Source organism: Oryx dammah, unplaced genomic scaffold, assembly GCF_014754425.2.
Source record: "Oryx dammah isolate SB20612 unplaced genomic scaffold, SCBI_Odam_1.1 HiC_scaffold_10, whole genome shotgun sequence".
Lineage (NCBI taxonomy): Eukaryota > Metazoa > Chordata > Mammalia > Artiodactyla > Bovidae > Oryx > Oryx dammah.
Genome location: NW_024070194.1, coordinates 8,465,521 through 8,485,221, shown reverse-complemented (window position 1 = coordinate 8,485,221; position 19,701 = coordinate 8,465,521). Strand labels below are relative to the sequence as shown.

Here is a 19,701-nt window from a genome sequence, read left to right as displayed (position 1 = left end):
GACAGAGGAGGTGTGAAAATGGATCTGAGTTCGCATCTCAGCTGCACTGGGTTCCTGACTTGTGACCATGGGCAAGGCTCAACCTTTCTGAGCCTCAGCTTCCTCAGCTGGGTAACGGGGCTAATAATTTGTATCTCACGGTCGTTGTGAGGTCGGGAAGAAGGCAAAGTGCCCAGCACAGTTAGCATTCACAGGGTATTTGATTCTTATCTTTCCATAAGAGGTGACTCTGGAACCGGTCTTGAGAAAGGGACAGGATGGCATTCCAGGCATGGGGAACAGAAGCTGCAAAGTGAGAATCATTCAGGGGATGGCAAATGGTGCAGAAACGGCCAGAACTGGAAAGTGCGGAGGAGGAGGCTTGAGAACAAGCAGAGTGCAGAATTCAGGGCGTTGGGGTCCTGGGGAGCCTAGAGGGATTTTGAGCAGGAGGGAGGGAGTTGGCTGTGCCGCTCGGAGGCTCGCTCTTCCGAGGCCCCAGACCTGGGATGCGGGCTGAGCCAAGAAGGGGTCTGAGGTCTGGCGCCGGCCCCTCCCCGCCAGCGCAGCGCGCCAGTGCTAATCTGCGGCTTTTCACTTGCCGCGTGAAAAAGCCCTTTGTTCCGCCTCCTTCCCGGGCCTTTGTGTGGCGGCTCCAGGCCTGAAAGGCCCGTGTCCAACACATGTCTCGGGCTGCGGCGGCCCAGAGAGGCCCCGCCAGCTCTGTCCGCCGCTTCCCCAGGCTGATAACGCGGGCGGGGGCGCCGCCCGGCTGCGCGGCCTACAAAGGCCCCCGAATGCCAAGCAAGGGCTCTTTGTGCAGCGGGGACAATGGAGCCCGGTGGGCGGGGCACCCCTCCCCCTTCCTCCAGCTGGAGGAAACAAGCCCTTCCGAAGCTTCTGGAGCCAGAGCCAGGACACTGAGGCCCACAGAGAGGACGACACCAGAACACCCCCTTCCCTGCCCGCACTGAAACTCAAGCCCTGAGATGACCATTTGGTGGGCCTTGGCTGCATTATCAAACTGCTCCAGGCCTCAGTTTCCGCATCTGTTGAACGGGGATAATGATACCCAGTGCATGTGGGAGGGGCTTCCCAAGTAGCCGGTGGTAAAGAACATGCCTACGAATGCAGGAGATGCAAGAGACACAGGTTCGATCCCCGGGTCGGGAAGATCCCCTGGAGGAGGAAATGGCAACACACTCCAGTATTCTTGTCTGGAAAAATCCCATGGACAGAGGAGCCTGGAGGGCTACAGTCCATGGGGTCACCCCTCACACTACTAAGCACAGTGGAACCCAGTGGGACTGTGGAGTCTGGGAGCAGTTGGAGCTGGCTTTGAATCCTCTGCTTCTTATTCCGCCTGGGTGGCCTTGGGCTAGGCACTGGACCTCACTGGCCTCTGTTTACTTGTCTGCAAAATAGGGTGATTCATACCTCACTGGCGTGGGTTAGAGGAAGTAATCCATGGAACTGGGCAAAAGTGACAGCCCTTACTGTTTTCATATTCACTGCTGTAGTGGAGGTACCAGCTTGTGGCAGACTGCAAAGGGCTGGGCATGAGGGTGTAGTGGGCATTACAGCTAGTCTTCTGAGGCCCTAGGTTTTTTTCTTTTTCAGCCATGCCACACAGCATGTGGGATCTTAGTTCCTTGACCAGGGATTAAACCCACGTCCCCTGCATTGGAAGCAAATAGTCTTAACCACTGCACCACCAGGGAGGTCCCCCGAATCCCTAGTTTAATGCCGCCTCCTCTCTCTAAGTTGCTAAGCCCACATCCTCGTTGGCCCTGATCAGCCTGGGTCCTCCTGACCTGGGTGAAAGTGTGTGGGTCAGATCCAAGATGACAATTCCTCCCATCAGGACAGCACTTAACAGTCTGTAGCTTGCTTTTCCAGCAGCCATCCCTCCCTTTGTTCTTTTATGCCTAAACATTAGCTGAATGCCTTCTCCACGCTGCTCTGTGTTAAAGTGAAAGTTCCTCCATCGTGTCCGACTCTTTGTGACCCCGTGGACTATACAGTTCATGGAATTCTCCAGGCCAGAATACTGGAGTGGGTTGCCGTACCCTTCTCCAGGGGATCTTCCTAATCCAGGGATCAAACCCAGGTCTCCTGCATTGTGGGCGGATTCTTTACCAGCTGAGCCACCAGGGAAGCCTAAGAATACTGGAGTGGATAGCCTATCCATTCTCCAGTGGATCTTCCTGACACAGGAATCGAACCGGGGTCTCCTGTATTGCAGGCGGATTCTTTACCATGTGAGCCACAGGGGAGGCCCACTCTGTGTGTGCTAAGCTCTGGGGGTAAAATGGCAAATGAGACAGATGAGGCCCCGCCCTGCCTGGCATCTTGTGAGGCTGATGTGTGGTCAACCCATTTTGCAGATGAAGATGAGAGGGGCAGCTTCCCAAGCTTAGGGCTGCCAAGTATGGTTGTGGAGGCTGTGTCCTGCGCAAAGTTACTAGGCTGAAGAGGGGAAGAGGGGATGAAGAGCAGCTGGTGTTCTTGCCCAGCCACAGGTGCTAGCTCAGGAAGCATCTTCTCAAAGGAGGACCTTTTCCTTATTTATGAAATGTGCCACATGGGCTAGTGTAACCCTGCCTAAGGTTGCACAGGGACTGTCAGAGAACTGGAATTTGTGCCCCAACTTGGGACTCTACGCCCAGAGTTCTTTCTAGCGCGTTGAACCATCCGAAGTGGCAGTGCGTGGAGTCTTGGGTCCTTGTGGATCCAAGCCTGAACTGCTGGATGTTTGAGTAGTGTCAGCTCAGCTGCAAGGAACCATGGAGACCTCCTCTTGATTTTACAGGTAGAAGTGAGTCCGAGAGACAACCAGGGACCCCCGATCGCCTGGTCGGGGCTGGGCATGAGGCACGGCTGATGGGAGGATACCCACCGCCTTCTGTCTCCTCCTCTCTGCTCAGACCTCTTTCCTCTCTTCTTTCCTCCCAGTGGCTCTTTTGTTTCCTCCTGGAGAGGAAGACGGGGATGGATTCTAAGTGGAGGCAGCTGTTCTCAAGGCCATGGGAAGGGAGGGGGGCGTGGGGAGCCGCCGTCAACCAGCTAAAGACTTGGGGCTGCAGGTCCATGTGGCTGCCCGGCCCAGGTGGCTTTGTTCCAGCTCAGGGAGCCAACGAGCGAGAGAGGGACGGGTGGAGGGCACATGGCAAGGAGCATGGCCTGGCAGGTGTAGGGGCAAGGGGGAGGCTTGAGGCCCTCACTTGGCGGCGCTCGAGTTGTGTGTCTGGTCTGTGCTGCAGGTGGTCAGTGCGCGTGCGTGATGCTGTGTTACCGCTGGAAGGAACAAGAGTTAGGCGCTCAGACCTGGAGCAGGATCCACAATGACCCCAGGCAAGCCACTTCATCTTTGAGCCTTAATTTTTAACTCCTATCTTGCAAGTAGTTGGGAGGATTATGTGCCTAGCTGGGGGACAGGTGCCTAGTTGGGTTCCAGGAAAATGAATCTATGAGTGAGCACTATTGCTATTCTAATGACGATTCAGAAATGTCTGGTAAGGGGGACACAGGACCCCCCCTCCAACCCAGTGTGTGGTCTGCAGGCCTAGGGGTGGGAGGTACCATGCATGGATGTGGGAGCATTGCCAGGGTCTGAGGACAGGAGGCATCTGTGGTCTAGAAGGCTCTGCTCAAATCTCAGTTCTCATTTGGTCAGCCAGGACCTGGAGGGCAGGAAGGGGAACAGGAGCAGGTGTGAGTGGAAGAGCGCAGTGAGAGAGTATAGGTTGGTGTCCGCTAGTGTGTGTGTGCACAAGTGCAAAGAAAGCCTGGGAATTGTGGTCAGGAGTGGGATCTGGTGGCCATCTGCCGAGGTTTGAAACCTAGCTATGTGACCTTGAGTCAGTCACTTAAGCTCTCTGGTCTTTGGTTCCCTCTTAAAAATGGTGCTAATAATAACACCTACCTCAGAGTGGTTGTGAGGATTAGACAAGTACTACCAATAAAACACTAATAAAACACTTTGAACAGCGCTGGGCCCCTGCCACATGACGTATGGATTAGCTCTCATTTTTATTTGCTCAGCAAGACTCTGTGCCAGGCCGGTGTAAGGGCTGCATATGCAGGAGCTGCTCCCAGCCTTGCAGAGAACTGTCATCACTGCTGCTGCCATTTTACACATGGGGAAACTGAGGCTCAGAGAAGCCAGGCGCCTTGCCCTGGGGCAGAAGGGCTGATGGGTGGCAAAGCCAGATTCCCAAGCCATGTGTGTCTGTGCAGAGTCCCACGTCTGACTAAGAGCAGCCGCCTCAGGGCCAGCTGGGTGCACCTGCGGGTTGCCCCCGCACCCTGGGGACAGCACAGAACACTGCTGTTGTTAAGGTCAGGGTGAGAGAAGTGGCCAGGCTACGTCTTCCTGGCTTGAGGGCACATGTGGGTTTTCGCCACTTAAATATGTGCATATATAGCTCATGTAGGCATGATAAATATGATAGTGTGCAGACTCGTGCGTGTCCAGGCTGCCCGGTGCTCCTGTATCCAGGCTCGTGCACACACACGTGCACACGCAGCAGGCTAAATGATACAGTCCCTGCCTGAGCTCCTAGCGGGGGAGACTCTTCACAAGCAAAAGGGGCTGCTCCCCTGAGCTGGGGACTCCTCTCTACTCACTCCATCCTGCCTTTTGACTCTTTCCCCTCCCCCACCCCCTTTAAAGCACACTCTCAAAGCCCACACACGATGCCTAGAAATCTGTAAGGGGTTAGTGCTGGTTGCAGAATGAAGGGGAGTACCAGGTGTCCAGACCACCAAGAAAAATGGTAAGGTCCATTTCCTGAGGACCTACTATGTGCCAAACACTTACTCCTTCCTCCAAGCCTGGGACCACTGATCACAGAACCTGGTCCCTAGTAGACATTTAGTACTTTTTTTCTGAATAAATGAATGAGGCAGGAACTACCATGACACCCATTTTAGAGATGGGAAAACTGAGGGTTGGAGTAGGTGCAGTGATTTTCCCATAATTCTGCAACTGAGCTAGGATTCATTCCAGGTTTTCTCTGACTCTAAAAGGAGTACGTCAAGGCTGTATATTGTCACCCTGCTTATTTAACTTATACGCAGAGTACATCATGAGAAACGCTGGGCTGGAAGAAGCACAAGCTGGAATCAAGATTGCCAGGAGAAATATCAATAACCTCAGATATGCAGATGATACCACTCTTATGGCAGAAAGTGAAGAGAAACTAAAAAGCCTCTTGATGAAAGTGAAAGTGGAGAGTGAAAAAGTTGGCTTAAAGCTCAACATTCAGAAAACGAAGATCATGGCATCTGGTCCCATCACTTCATGGCAAATAGATGGGGAAACAGTGGAAAGAGTGTCAGACTTTATTTCCGGGGGCTCCCAAATCACTGCAGATGGTGACTGCAGCCATGAAATTAAAAGAAGGAAAGTTATGACCAACCTAGATAGCATATTCAAAAGCAGAAACATTACTTTGCTAACAAAGGTCCATCTAGTCAAGGCTATGGTTTTTCCAGTGGTCATGTATGGATGTGAGAGTTGGACTGTGAAGAAAGCTGAGTGCCAAAGAATTGATGCTTTTGAACTGTGGTGTTGGAGAAGACTCTTGAGAGTCCCTTGGACTGCAAGGAGGTCCAACCAGTCCATCCTAAAGGGGATCAGTCCTGGGTGTTCATTGGAAGGACTGATGCTGAAGCTGAAACTCCAATACTCTGGCCACCTCATGCGAAGAGCTGACTCATTGGAAAAGACTCTAATGCTGGGAGAGATTGGGGGCAGGAGGAGAAGGAGACGACAGAGGATGAGATGGCTGGATGGCATCACCGCCTTGATGGACATGAGTTCGAGTGAACTCCGGGAGATGGTGATGGACAGGGAGGCCTGGCGTGCTGCGATTCATGGGGTCGAAGAGTCGGACGTGACTGAGTGACTGAACTGAGCTGAAAACCCATGTGCTTTCTGTTGCACCCCATTGTGGAATGCTGGGAGGAAATGAAGTGTTCACTCTCTCTGGTTCAGCTTGGGCTTTCCTGTTTTTGACACTGAAGGGAGACTCAAGAGGGGGCTGGGGCTGGTAGGGCTGGGGATAGGTTGATAAACAGCCAATCTGTCTGCAAGGCTGCCTGATCCAGAGATGGGCCCATCTGAGCCCTCTCCTCTTTCTCTTCAAAGCCTTCCAAGACTTCGCACTGCCTAAGGATAAAGTCCCACACCTTCACCTCACATTCAAGGTCCTCTCAGCTTGTCCCCAAGTGCTCCCACCCCGACCTCCTCTCTGGCCCCAACCGCCGTCCCGTGAGCTCATTCAGCTGACCTCAGTGCTCCTGAACTTGACCTCCTGGCTCCTTGATTCTGTTCCTGCCGCCAGGTCCTCAGAGCCACTCCACCCTGGATGCTGCCCTCCCATTCCAGCCCCATCCTCTTTATCTTCGCTCCATCCCTCCTTGGTGCCCAGAGAATGCGCCCCTCCTTGGAGCTCCTGAGTCCTTAAGCCCCTGCTCAGCCCACTGAGACTTAGATCTGTCGCTTGACTCACTCACATGGGGCCCCAGCCTTCCCCTTGCCCCCGTCTGACTCTCTGTGTTTCACACAGAGGGGAGGGCACCGCATAAAGTTGGAAGCTGTTCAAACTACAAAGAGAATCAGAAAGAAGTGTTCGTCGCTCAGTTGTGCTCCACTCTTTGCAACCCCATGGACTGCAGCCCACCAGGGTCCTCTGTCCTTGGGATTCTCCCAGCAAGGATACTGGAGTAGGGTGCCATTTCCTTCTCCAGGCTCTCTTCCTGACCCAGGGATTGAACCCAGGCAGATTCTTTACCACTGAGCTATGAGGGAAGCCCTAAGAGAATCAGAAGCAGGGGTGAAATGGCAGAAGGCTGGACTCAAGAATCAGACAATCATGGGTTAAATCCCATTCCTTCCCTCTTCAGGCCAAGTGACATTGGGAGGGTCACTTCTCCTCTCTGGCCCTCAGTCTCTTCATCTGTAAAATGAGTAAACTACAACCTGAGGGCCAAACGCCACAGAGTGAGGCATCCTCCACGCTCTGCCGTACAGCGACTCAGAAAAGACACTCTCTAATCTGCATCTCTGGATTTCCCAGGTACCGCCATCCTAGGCAGAGTCGCCTAGGATATCACTTCATTTCTAGGAACACACTAAGCCTGTTCCTGCCTCAGGACCTTTGCACTTGCTATTCCTTCTACCCCTGATAGCTCAGTTGGTAAAGAATCCACCTGCAATGCAGGAGACCCTGGTTCAATTCCTGAGTTGGGAAGATCCGCTGGAGGAGGGATAGGCTACCCACTCCAGTACCCTTGGGCTTCCCTTGTGGCTCAGCTGGTAAAGAATCCGCCTGCAATGCAGGAGACCTAGGTTTGATCCCTGGGTTGGGATGACCCCCTGGAGAAGGGAAAGGCTATACCCAGTATACCCTCCAGGCCAGTATTCTGGCCTGGAGAATTCCGTGGACTGTATGGGGTCGCAAAGAGTTCGACATGACTGAGCGACTTTCACTTTCATTCCTTCTACCCAGAATGCACTTTGCCACATCTTTGTCTAGTTGGCTCTCTCTTGATCATTCTGATGTCAACTCACTTGTCAACTCCTTGACCACTTAATCCAGGGTAGCCCCCTGTGGCCCCAGTTGGTCTTATCCTATTACCTTGTTTATTTTCTTCATAGGTCTTATCAGCAATGACCCCTTTTAACCATCTGTTGACTTGTGGTGACAAACATTCAACTACTTATTGGCTGTTTCCCTGCCTCCCCTGCCCCCCAGGGGAAGGCAAACTCGTTGAGCGGAGGGACTGGGTCTTATCACCTGTTTCCCCATTGTCTGGAGCAGTGCCGGATGTGACATGACTCCCACCCCTAGGTGTTGACTGAGTCCAGGACCCTTGGAACCCAGGGAGCTGGAACATAAGCCAGGCTCTGGGCTGCCCAGGTGGTCTGTGAGGACCCCTTCTCTAGCCATCTGTCCCCTTACAGACCGGGCGCTCCTCCCCAGCTCTGCCCTTGGCTGAGTCATCTCGGGCCTGGTTCCAGGCCGGCCACGGAGGAGGAGGAGTTGGGTAAATGTTTGTGGTGTGAAATTGGACCTCTCTCAAGCTCCTCACCGCCTCCACATCTGAGGAGCCCCAGGGAAGGGGCGGCATAGAGAGATGAAAGGAGGTGAGAAGCAGGTTTCAAAGTTGGCCCTTTCAGTGCAGATGAAAGCAGGGGGGAAGGGAAGTCAACAGAGGGTGGAGGGGGAGGACTGGGGGGAGTGGGGAGAGCAATACTGGAGAGGAGGGGAGAAGGCAGCGGGGTGCGCTGGACCTGGGAGGCAAGGACCAGGCTCCTACTGCTGCCTGGTAACTCTTGTGAGCCCAGGGAAACTCCTCCCCTCCCTGGTACTCAGTTTCCTGCCAAACAAGGGTGATAATGCCCTCCTGGGAAAGGTCTGGGGCTGAGCCAGAGGCTGACGGGGATGTTTAAAGACTGTATCTATTGTCAGCGGGGATGGAAGGGTGGTGGAGGAGTTCATAGGCAGTGGAGGGTGGTTTTGGCCATGGGAAGGGTGGAGGCAGCCTAGGAGGCATTCAGGACCTCTGGACTGAGTCTGAGCCCTTCAGCCTATCTTTGAACCCTGTCAGACTTCTCTTGTTGGTTCATTGCTCAGCCTCCCGTAGACATCACAGTCTACTCATCTCCAGACACATCTACCACTTCTTCCCTTCCTATGCCTGTGCCTGGAATAGCCTTCTCCTCATAGCTACACTCGGAGAAGGCAATGGCACCCCACTCCAGTACTTTGCCTGGAGAATCCCAGGGACGGGGGAGCCTGGTGGCTGCCATCTATGGGGTCACACAGAGTCGGACACGACTGAAGTGACTTAGCAACAGCAGCAGCAGCATAGCTACACTGACCAGACTCAGGTACATGGCTCAGTATAACTCTTGCCTCCTCCAGGAAGTCTTTCTAGACCCCTGAGGGTAGCCTCCAGTCTGGGAGCCCATAGGTAGTTAAGCATCTTTGTGTCTTCACCTTGGGGCTGCCATGTAAGGTTGCACAGGCTACGCACTGGACAGATCGGAGGGAGCCATTCACGTAAACGACGGTGAGAACGCTACCCATATGGAGGTGAATAATGCAGAGACCCTGAAAGTAACTTCCTTTCCCTCCTCTGATGCTCAGCACAAAGCTAGGCACACAGTTGGCTCAGGGGTCATTCACTATGTACAGGGGTTTCAGGGAATAAACAGGAAGCTCCAGACACTTAAATTCAGTCAACAGTGGGCATTCACCCCACCCTGACCTCCTCCTCTGGATCACTTTCTTTCTATCTGACATCCTTTCAACTTGGACCATGGTCAGGGACTCCCCAACCCCTGCAGATTGCAAACCCTTCCAGGGACACCAACAGCGCCACAGCATCCTGTGGCCTATGCCCACTTGCCGCTGGCCCCCTTCCCCCTGTGCGCCACCCCCCATGCCTCTGTCTCTGGCTTTCTCTCCAACTCTCCTCTTTCTGTTCCTACAATGTCAGGTCGGTTCCTCCGTCCTTGAGTTGCTCCTGCCCTCTTTCCACTGGTTTTCCTTCTCTGGCTACTTCCTCTCACTGTTGGTCTCACTGCATCTCCAGGAGCCTCTCTCTTCTCTTTCTCTGTTTTTACATTTCATTCATTCACCATGCGTCAGGGAATGTCCACTGAGAGCTAGGCAGTGTGAGGCCCTGAGGATACAGCGGTGAACATAGACACGCATCCCTATTCTCCTAAAGCTTATCTTTTAGGGAGAGGGACAAAGTCATCAGAAAAACGGGTAGCAGGTTAGATGGTGATGAAGGACAAAAGAAAACGGATATGAAGTGTGGGGACACGTTGGGGTGAGGTTGACATTTTAGAAAGGGTGGTCAGGGAAGGTTGCACTGAGAAGGTGACTTTTGAGGAAAGTCCTGGAGGAAGTGAGAGGACCAACCCTGGAGATGTTAAGTGGGAGAACATTCCAGGCAGAGGGATCGGGCAGTGCAAAGGCCCTGGGGTAGAGGCGGGCTGGGTGTATCCCTGGAGCTGTGAAGAGGTCAACGTGGCCTAGCAGAGTGAACCAGGGAGGAGGTGAGCCAGGGTATGAGAAGTTACAGTGCGGCCACATCCTAGAGGGTCTGGGTTTTTATCCTGAGCCCCAGAGGTGCCTTTGGGGGGCTTTCAGCAGAGGAGGGCCAGTGGAGGGTGGTTTGGGCCATGAGAAGGGTGGGGCAGGAGTCAATCTGGCTCCTGTGCCCATTCTAGATTGAAGAGGGGTGATGACAGGAGAAGAGAGAGCCAGTAATCAGGCAAGAGAAACAGGTGGCCTGGACCAGGGCGGCAGCTGCGGAGGAGGTGAGAAGTGGTCAGATTCTGGAGATGTTTTTAACGCAGAGATGACAGGCTTTGCTGATGGATTGGAGGGAGGTGTGAGAGAAAAACATAAGTCGAGGATGTTTGCAACATTTTTGACCTGAAAAGCTGGAAGGATGAAATTATTTGTTTTTTTTTTTTCCCTTCTGGTGGAGGACCAAGGCTGAGCCCAGGTCACTGCTGCGTCTGTCACACCTGGTTCTCTCTCGTTTTCCTGAGTTCCCTGTCTCTCTGCCGCTGTTCTCGAATCTGATTCCTTTGTCTCTTTGGCTCCCGGTGGCCCGAGTCCATCGCTCTCTCCCCTCCTCCCTCACCATCACCGCCCTCAACCCCTCCCTGTCCCGTCCCCACCCCCTCTGCCCGCCGTCTGTCCGCAGGCGCTGGCGGGGTAGCAGGCAGCAGGCGTCGGCCCCGGGCGGGGGTCTCACCGGACGGGCCGGTTGGCGGCGTCGGGGTCCCGCGCCGTCACCACGCCGACCAGGGAGCCCACCTGCGCGTCCTCCTGTACCTCCAGGAGGCCGGAGGGCGGCCGGAACTCGGGGGGCTCGTCCACGTCGATAACAGCCACGCGCACAATCGCCTGGTCGCGGAACGTGCCCAGGTCAGCGAAGCGGGGGTCCACGAACTTGTTGAGGGCCTCCAGGACCACGGTGTGCACCGGCTGGGACTCGAAGTCCAGGCGCTGGAGGGGTGGGCGGAAGGGAGCAGAGGGCCGGTGAGTGGGCTGGTCTGCTCCACACCTCCACGTGGACAGAGTCCAAGTCTGGGGGTGGGGGGAGCCGGCCTGGCTCCGAGGGGGCTGGTCTGGCCCCAAGGGGGCGGGGCTGCCCCCTAGAGGATGGGGCTGGCTTAAGGTCACAGTTGACTGAGGCATCACTGACTCAATGGCATCACTGACACACTGTCGGGTTACAGGGAGAGAAAGTCAGGCCCTGCTGGGGACAGTCTTGCTCAGGGACACAGGGTCACATCCTGACTCCCAGACTTCCTGCTACCCGGCACTCGAGACTGGCCTTAATTTATTAACTTACAAAGCTCTGTGTGCCAGTGTTCTAAATGTAGCCACTCATCTAATTTTACAGCATCCCAAAGAGGCTTGTATGCTTATCATCCTATTTGACACGTGAGGACGTCGAGGCCCAGCAGGCTCTGTAACTTGCCCTAGGTCACTTAGCAGTTAGTCCCTGGCAGAAGCGGGATTCACATTCCCGGCTGTGCGGCTGTCAAGTTCCAGCCCTTAACCCCACTGCAGGAAAGGCGCTGGATCTGTGGCTGCCCGGCTGTGTGTCTGCGGGCAATCTGTTCGGCCTCTCTGGGCCTCTGGTGGGAGGGTGAGATGAGACCTTCCTGGTGTATTATTGGTGGCAGCTGCTAATGCGAGTTGAGCCTGAGAAGCCGGGCGGCCTTAGAGCTCCCCTCAGAGACCTCGCTAAAGCCACGCTGAGCCCTGGTCCTCATCAGGGAATGCTGGTGGGGGAACCCTCTGACAGACAAGCTGCATGGCTGCATGGACTCTGGCCTCCTAAGGATAATGCCTTTAGAGCAAAGAGAAAGGGCAGTGGTGGAACCATGGCCCCACTGTTACCTGCTGGGGGAGCCATCTGGGCAGTAAGGGCCACCTTCCTGGAGAACTGCCCTCTGTCTAGGGTCCCTCCTTTCCTCTCAGAACCTCCCCTCACACTCCACCTTCCCCAACAGAAAAAAAAAAAAGGAAAAAAAAAGACGGGCTACCTCCTCCCTCCATCCTGTTGCCTGGGAAATCAGGATGCAGGGAGGCAGGCGCGGACCTGGCCTGGGAGTGAGCGATGGGCTCTGGAGCCAGGTCATCAATCAGGCGGGGGCTCTGCTCCCTGAGCCAGCACTGAGTCCACAGAGACACCTCAGGCGCCACTGCTGGAGCAGGCAGGGTGAGGCTGAGGTTATGGGGCAAGAGGCAGGGAGGATGGGAAAGTTACTACAGGGGCGTCACCGGGGATGAGAGCAAATGCTGTGCTGGGGTCCCCGGGCTGGGCTGGGGGCCTGATTCTGCTGCTCTGTGATGCTGGGCCTCCCCAGGCTTCCAGTTCTCCCATCTGTGAAGTGGGCTCATCTTACAGTGAAGACAAGTGGAGGTCAGAAGACCGAAAGCTATGTAATGTCTAAAAGGGTGGATTCTGGAGACAGACTCCCTGGGGCCCTGTCCCTACAACTTCTCTGTAAGATGCTTGTCCTTGGATGCAAATGACTGAACTCAGGGCCTCAGATTCTCACCTATGAAATGGGCAATAATAATACTGAGAGGGTTGTTGTAGAGATTAAATGAGTTAATACATGGAAAGCATTGGAAAGGAGGCTGGCACGCTATTAACACTTCATTGTAAGTATTAGCCTCATATTCTTATCCTAGTTGAAGAAACAGAGTTTTCTCTATCCTCAAACCCTCGTGGCCAGGGAGAGAGTTTGATTATTGAGTGAATGAAGGGCTGTCAGGGCAGATGTTTCTGTGGGTCCCAGGAGGCAGAGCCTGGGCTGACAGGAACTAGACAGACTGTGGCTGAATGGGAGAAGGAGGAGCAGGACACTGGTAGGGAGTGAGCGTCCCGTCCCTGGGAGTATACAAAGGCTTACGACTGTTTGTAGGCCAGGGCAGGGGACTCAGACCTCCCGTGGAACAGCAGCGTTGGAGTGGGCAGCGTCAAAGACCTGTGTACCCCTGAGCTGCCAAGCTCGTGACCAAGCCCTTGAAGATGATGTTTGCTTTTTTCTCTGACCTCTGTATCCTTTCCCTAGGGGGTGCTGAGTTTGCTGTTTGAGCTTCTGGTTCCTGGGCTGGTCAGTGGGTAAGGAGGCTGTTAGACTCAGGGAGGAAAGAGCTTTGGGGTCACCAGACCTGGGTTCAAATCCTACTCTATCCCTTACAGGTATAATCTTGGGCAAGCCCTTTTACCTTTCTAAATCTCTGTTTACTTGTAAAAACGGTCATAATATGTTTTCCTTCCAAGGGTAACATCAAGATGAAAGGAAACAGTGAGTGTGAAGGGCCTGGTGTGAACTTGAAGTAGCACAGCGTAGTGTGTAAGAGCACAGATTCAAATCTGGATTGACTCCTGGCTCTTGACCGCTAGCTGTGCAACCTTGGACAAGTCACTTAACCTCTCTGTGCCTCATGTTCTCATTTGTAAAATGGGAAGGAAAGCATTAGCGTTTTCCCAGGTTGGTCCAGCCTCCCTGGAGAGACTTCACCCCTGGAGTGAAGTGGGATGGGGTATTTGGCTGCTCAGTGACCCCCTACCCAACTCTGCTGCCCTGGGGCCTGCCTCCCCCATCTCTTCCAGGGCAGCCGCACCTTCTGCACTACGATGATGGCCTCCTGCGTGTCACTGTCTGTGATGACCTTGAACACGTGCCCGCCGCTGCCGCTCTCCTCCCTGAGGTGGTAAGTCATGTCTGTGTTTTCGCCCACGTCTGAGTCCTCGGCCTTCACGCGTCCCACGGCCGTGCCGATGGGGGCCGACTCCTGAATGCTGAACTGGTACATCTCTGTAGGGGATACAGCTGTGAGCGGGGATGGTAAGGCAGCCCCTCCCCCAGCTTCCACCAGCTCTAGGGGAGAGGAGGGGGGTCTCAGATGGGCTCCTTGGAGCTCCCTGCTTGGCCAGGACTGGTGCTGGGAGAGGCGCTTCCTCTGCAGAAATGCGGGACGCAGTGCAAAGAGGAGGGTTCTAATTCTGACCTTGGCTTTATCCCCTGATTGATTTGAGAAAGTGTCGGCAGTTCTTTGGGACTCAAGTGTCCTCATCTGCCCAAAAGGGGACAGAGAAGCACTGTGATCAAGGCTACAGCCCTGGAGTCAGTCCTTGCTGTGTAATTCTGAGCTCTGGTTTTCCTCATCCGTAGAATGGGAATAATAATAGTGCCTTCCTGATAGCACTGTCATTTCCCAATTAAGTGAGATGATAATGCATGTCAGTTGCTTAGCCCAGAGGCTAGTATCTGTTGCTGCTGCTGCTGCTGCTAAGTCGCTTCAGTCGTGTCCGACTCTGTGCGACCCCAGTGTTACCCACCCAATAAATGGGACACACTGCATTCAAATAGTAGGGCTGCACACTGAGTTTTTTGTTGCTGCGGATGTTAATGATATTGGTTCCTTCATTTCCACATATTTACTGAGCATCTGTGATGTCCCAGATGTAGCTCTATGCACTGGGCTTCCAGCAACAAGCAAAACAGACCCAAATCCCAGGCCTTACAGTGCTTTCCTCTTAACGGAAGGAGAAAGACACTAAACAATCATATCAGTAAAATAGGATGTCAGATGGTACTTAGGAGAAAAATAAAACTGGGAAGGGAAATGGAGATTGATGGTGAAGGTGTATGTGGAGTTTTAAATAGGGTAATTGGGACTTTCCTGGTGGTCCAGTGGTTAAGACTCTGTGCTTCCAACGCAGGGGGCGAGGGTTCAATCCCTGGTCAGGAAACTAAGATCCCACATGCTATAGGATGCAGCCAAAAAAAACTGTAAATGGGGTAATCGAGGAAAAGACAACATTTCTGCAAAAGTCTGAGGGAGGTGAGGCAGTGAGTCAAGCAGATATTTGGGAAAGACAGAGGGAACAGCAGGTGCAAAGGCCCTGAGGTGGGTGCAATGCCTGGCTTGTTTGAAGAATGGCAAGATGGCCACTGTTACCAGAGTGGGGAAGCGGAGGGGAAGCCAGAGGAATGAGGGTCAAGTGGAACTCAAATGGCTCCCTGCTCTCCCTCCAGAGTGGAGTTGAAGGTGAGGGTGATTTGCTAAGTGATGGGCCCACCCAGGTGAAGCAGGGGCTGTGGCACTGGGGATGTGTCTCTTGGAGCCCGCACTGGTCTGGATACCCTTGTGTGGTGTGGCTGTCTCTGATTGACTCTCACATAAGAGTCTTGGGGGGACTCTTAACACAAGCTGACCATGCCACCCCTCACTCTGCCATAGCTCCCCCAGTGCTGGTGGAAGCTGGGGGAGGGGCTGCCTTACCATCCCCACTGCACTTGGAATAAAGTTATACAAGCCCCTTGGCCCCTGCTGACTTCTGCAGCCTCATGCCTCCGACTCCCCACCTCAACATGAGCCTTAGCCTGGCTGAAGTTCTTGTAATTCCTTCAGGATGACTTGCTCTGTCTGTGCCACCTCTAGACATTCCCTCGCTTTACTCTCCTCTCTGCCTTCACTTCCTCTGTTTCCCCTCCTTTTTAGTCTCAGTGACTATTACCTCCTGTAATGGGGAAGGTTCCCAGACCTCCAGGCTCTGGTCCTATGTGTCCAGGGCCCCCAAGCTTATCCTGTTGTAAGGATTACTACATTTCCCTATTATTTTCTGTTTATTCTCTCTCCTTCTCTCTTCTCCCTCCCTCTGGGCTGTGAGCTTCTGCAAGGCAGGGACCACATCTCTTATTCATCAGGCATTCATGGTGCCTGGCAGAACACCAGGCTGTCACATAAATGAAATGTTTGAGTGACTAGTGAGGGAATGAATGAAAAGCAGCGTGAGTTACTAGTATACACTCACTGCTGCTGCTGCTGCTAAGTTGCTTTAGTCGTGTCCGACTCTGTGCGACCCCATAGATGGAAGCCCACCAGGCTCCCCCGTCCCTGGGATTCTCCAGGCAAGAACACTGGTGTGGGTTGCCATTTCCTTCTCCAATGCATGAAAGTGAAAAGTGAAAGGAAAGTCGCTCAGTCGTGTCCGACTCTGTGCAACCCTATGGACTACAGCCTACCAGGCTCCTCCGTCCATGGGATTTTCCAGGCAAGAGTACTGGAGTGGGGTGCCATTGCCTTCTCCATACACTCACTAGATTAACACAAATGAAAGAAACCTGACAGTACCAAGAATCAGTGAGGGTATGGTATGATGGACACATGCATTTCTTCATGGGGGAAAACAATTTGGCTTTATTTAGTAAAGTTGAAGATGAGTTTATTCTGCTCCTCTGAAGACTAATGAAATTGCATGCAAAACAGCAGTAGGACACATACAACCATGTTCAAAGTGGTGTCCTCTATAATAACCTCAGACTGGAAACAACGTAAATGTCCATTGGCAGGAGAACAGATAAATCATGGAATACCATACAGCCCTGAAGCAATAACATGTGATTTCACAAACATAATTTGGGGAGATAAAAAAGCAAGGTGAATCATTTGTATTGTGAGTTTCCATTTAGATAAGGTTATAAAACTTATAAAATTAAACTATAATGTTAGATGATGCCTATATGGGTGAATCAACTCTAAAGGACTGGATAAAGAAGATGTGGTATCTATGCATATTTACATATAATGAAATATTACTTGGCCATAAAAAAGTGAAATTTTACCACTTGCAGCAAGATGGACTTGGAGGGCATCATGCTAAGTCAAATAAGTCAGACAAAGACAAATACTGTATGATATGACTTATATAAATATAATCTAAAGAATATTTTAAAAAGAAACAGATTCACAGATATAGAGAACAAATTAATGGTTGCCAGCGGGAAGAGGGAAGCCGGCAGGGGCAATATAGGAGGAGACTGAGAGGTACAAATTATTAGGTTTAAAAAAACTACAAGAATATATTGTACAACATGGGGAATATAGCAACTAATTTATAATTAGTTATAACTATAAATGGAGTAAACCTTTAAAAATTATGAATCACTGTATTGTACACCTATAATTTACATAATATTATACATCAAAGAAAGTGAAAGTGTTAGTTGCTCAGTCACGTCCAACTCTTTGGGATCCCATGCACAGTAGCCAGCCAGGCTCCTCTGTCCATGGAATTTTCCAGGCAAGGATACTGGAGGGGGTTGCCATTCCCTTCTCCAGGGGATCTTCCCCACCCAGGGACTGAATTCAGGTCTCCTGCATTGCAGACAGATTCTTTACCGTCTGAGCCACCATGGAAGCCCCTATTATCCACCTACTATACTTTGATAAAAACGAAAAAGAAAAGCAAAGAGATGATGGTCATGAAAGTGGGTGGTGGTTAACTCTGGAGGAAAAGGTAGGGGGGGCAGTTATAATCAAGAAAGGACTTGTGGCAGCTTCTGGGTCCTGGTCGGTGGTTACAAGAATGTTTGTTTTGTAACTATGTGCTGAACTGGACATTTATATTTTATGCATTTCTGTCTGTGTGCTGTATTTCCCAATAAAGAAATAAAGAAAGAATAGATGAACAACACGGCTATATATTAAAAATGGATGACCAACAGGGTCCTGCTGTACAGCACAGGGAACTCTGCTCAATGTCACGTGGCAGCCTAGATGGGAGGGGAGTTGGGGGGAGAATGGATACATGTCTATGTATGGCTGAGTCCCTTTGCTGTCTGCCTGAAACTGTCACAACATTGTTAATTGGCTACACTCCAATATAAAATGAAAAGGTTGAAAAAAAAGAAAGAATACATGAATGAATAAATAAGAGTCTTCCAGGGGCCCTGGGCCCTCTTCTGCCCCACCCCTTCCAGCTCAGGGCTGGCACACAGCCTGGCACACAGAAAACTGGGTGGCCCCCGCCCCTTCACAGGGGCTTTGAAGCTTCCCCATCAAGTGAGTGGGGCTGGGCTGGGGGAGTGGCTGAGGGCGGCTGCTGGAGCGGGTTCCCCGGGGAACAGCAAAGATGGGGAGCTGGCTGGCAGGCCCTGCCCACCCTGCTTGGCGTCTGGACTGAGGCGCTTAGGCTGCGATGAGCTCTCAGCTAAGGGATTGGATTCCCTTATCTCTCGGGGGTCAGTCCCCTGTGGCAGGGCCTAATGTGAGCAGCAGGCCTCAAGTAATGACTCGCCCGATAGGGATCAGCCCGGCTCCCCACGGCCGTTTGTCTCTGCCAGCTTCAGCAGCTTCCTGGGCACAGCCTTCTCGTCTGAACCTGGGGCGAAGGGGCTGGCTGGGCTGACGGGAAGTGGGGGACTGGGCCAGAGAAGACACCCCCACTCTGCTGTGCCTGGGGAGGCAGAGAGTGGAAAGCACTCTCCCCCAGTTCAGAAGCACAGAGTCCTCCAGGCTCAGAGGAGAAGGAAAAGACCTGTCTCCCCAGACCCTGGCATTTCTATGCACAAATGATAGGTGCCCCTGGGCATGGCTGCAGCCTCTGTCTGTATGTCTAAAAGACCCTGTGTCTGTCCCTCCATCCCCAGCGTGCCTTTGAAGCTCGGATCAGTAGCAGATCACACATAATAAGCATGATAGGGGTGTGTGCAAGGACCAGCCGGAATGGGTGGACAGACGGGGGCTCACTCTTGGCCAGAAGCAAGGTGCGGGGAGGGGTGGTAAGTGTGCTACATGGATGTATGGAAAGTCAGACAACATTGGGGCTGTCTCTCGCAAAAAGTAAGATTGGAGGTGGGAGGGGGTTGGGGTGACTTGGATGAATAGACAGATGGACAGATTGGGGAGTCCCTCTATGGTGAGAAGGCTGCAGGGCAGCTTGGGGTCAGAGGGTGGCTGGGAGGGATGACCAGACAGACACACAGATCCACTCCTCCCTCTGGGAAGGCCTCACTCACTCTGTGGGAAGCGGGGCGGGTTGTCGTTGACATCAGTGACCACGATGGTGACGGTCGTGGAGCCGGAGAGGCCGCCCAGCTGGCCCGCCATGTCTGTAGCCTGGATCACCACTTCGTAGCGCTCCTGGCTCTCGCGGTCAAGGTCGGGCACAGCCGTCCGGATCACACCTGTGGGCGGGGGGTTGAGGCCAGGGATGCCCCTTGCCAGCTGCCAACCGATACAGAGACCCCTCCCCAGGCAGAGGCCAGGCTCCTTCAAGTTCAGGAGGGGAGTTGCGGATGCAGAAGACACTGATACGACCACCGTGTAGGTGTGGGGCTCAGCATACACACACACACACAGACACACACGCATGCTTATACAGATAACTCACACTCAGCACTCCACACACACATGCCTTCACACACACACTACTCTCTCACACACATCAGATTCATGCATGCGTGTGTCTTCAGTTGCTTAGTTCGTGTCTAACTCTTTGCAACCCCATGGACTGTAGCCCGCCAGGCTCTTCTGTCCATGGGATTTTCCAGGCAAGAATACTGGAGTGGGTTGCCATTTCCTTCTCCAGGGGATCTTCCTAGACCAGGGATCAAACCCACGTCTTCTGCATTGTAGGCAGATTCTTCACCGCTGAGCCACTGGCGAAGCCCAATTACATGCACATATACTTTAAAACACACGCCTTCCCGTCCACTTGGACACATAAACACACACATTATATACAGACATATTAACATACATCCACACACTCACACACATACATGCATATTCACACTCACACGCAACCCAAAAGCAACAGAATATGGACTATTTAGTTTACTAAAAAGAGGCGTAGGGCCTAGAATCA

The 19,701-nt window shown here is 52.8% G+C and overlaps 1 protein-coding gene across 1 annotated transcript in view; it reads right to left on the bottom strand.

Annotated features, from left to right (window-relative positions):
• Positions 1-19,701, bottom strand: part of CDH22 (cadherin 22) — an 83,331-nt gene that overhangs the window by 24,345 nt on the left and 39,285 nt on the right. Inside the window, exons 4-6 of the mRNA XM_040248207.1 lie at positions 18,851-19,018; positions 13,668-13,861; positions 10,771-11,024 (exon numbers count right to left, since the gene is read on the bottom strand). Of these exons, the coding sequence (XP_040104141.1) occupies positions 10,771-11,024; positions 13,668-13,861; positions 18,851-19,018 (616 nt within the window). The remainder of the gene's footprint in view (positions 1-10,770; positions 11,025-13,667; positions 13,862-18,850; positions 19,019-19,701) is intronic.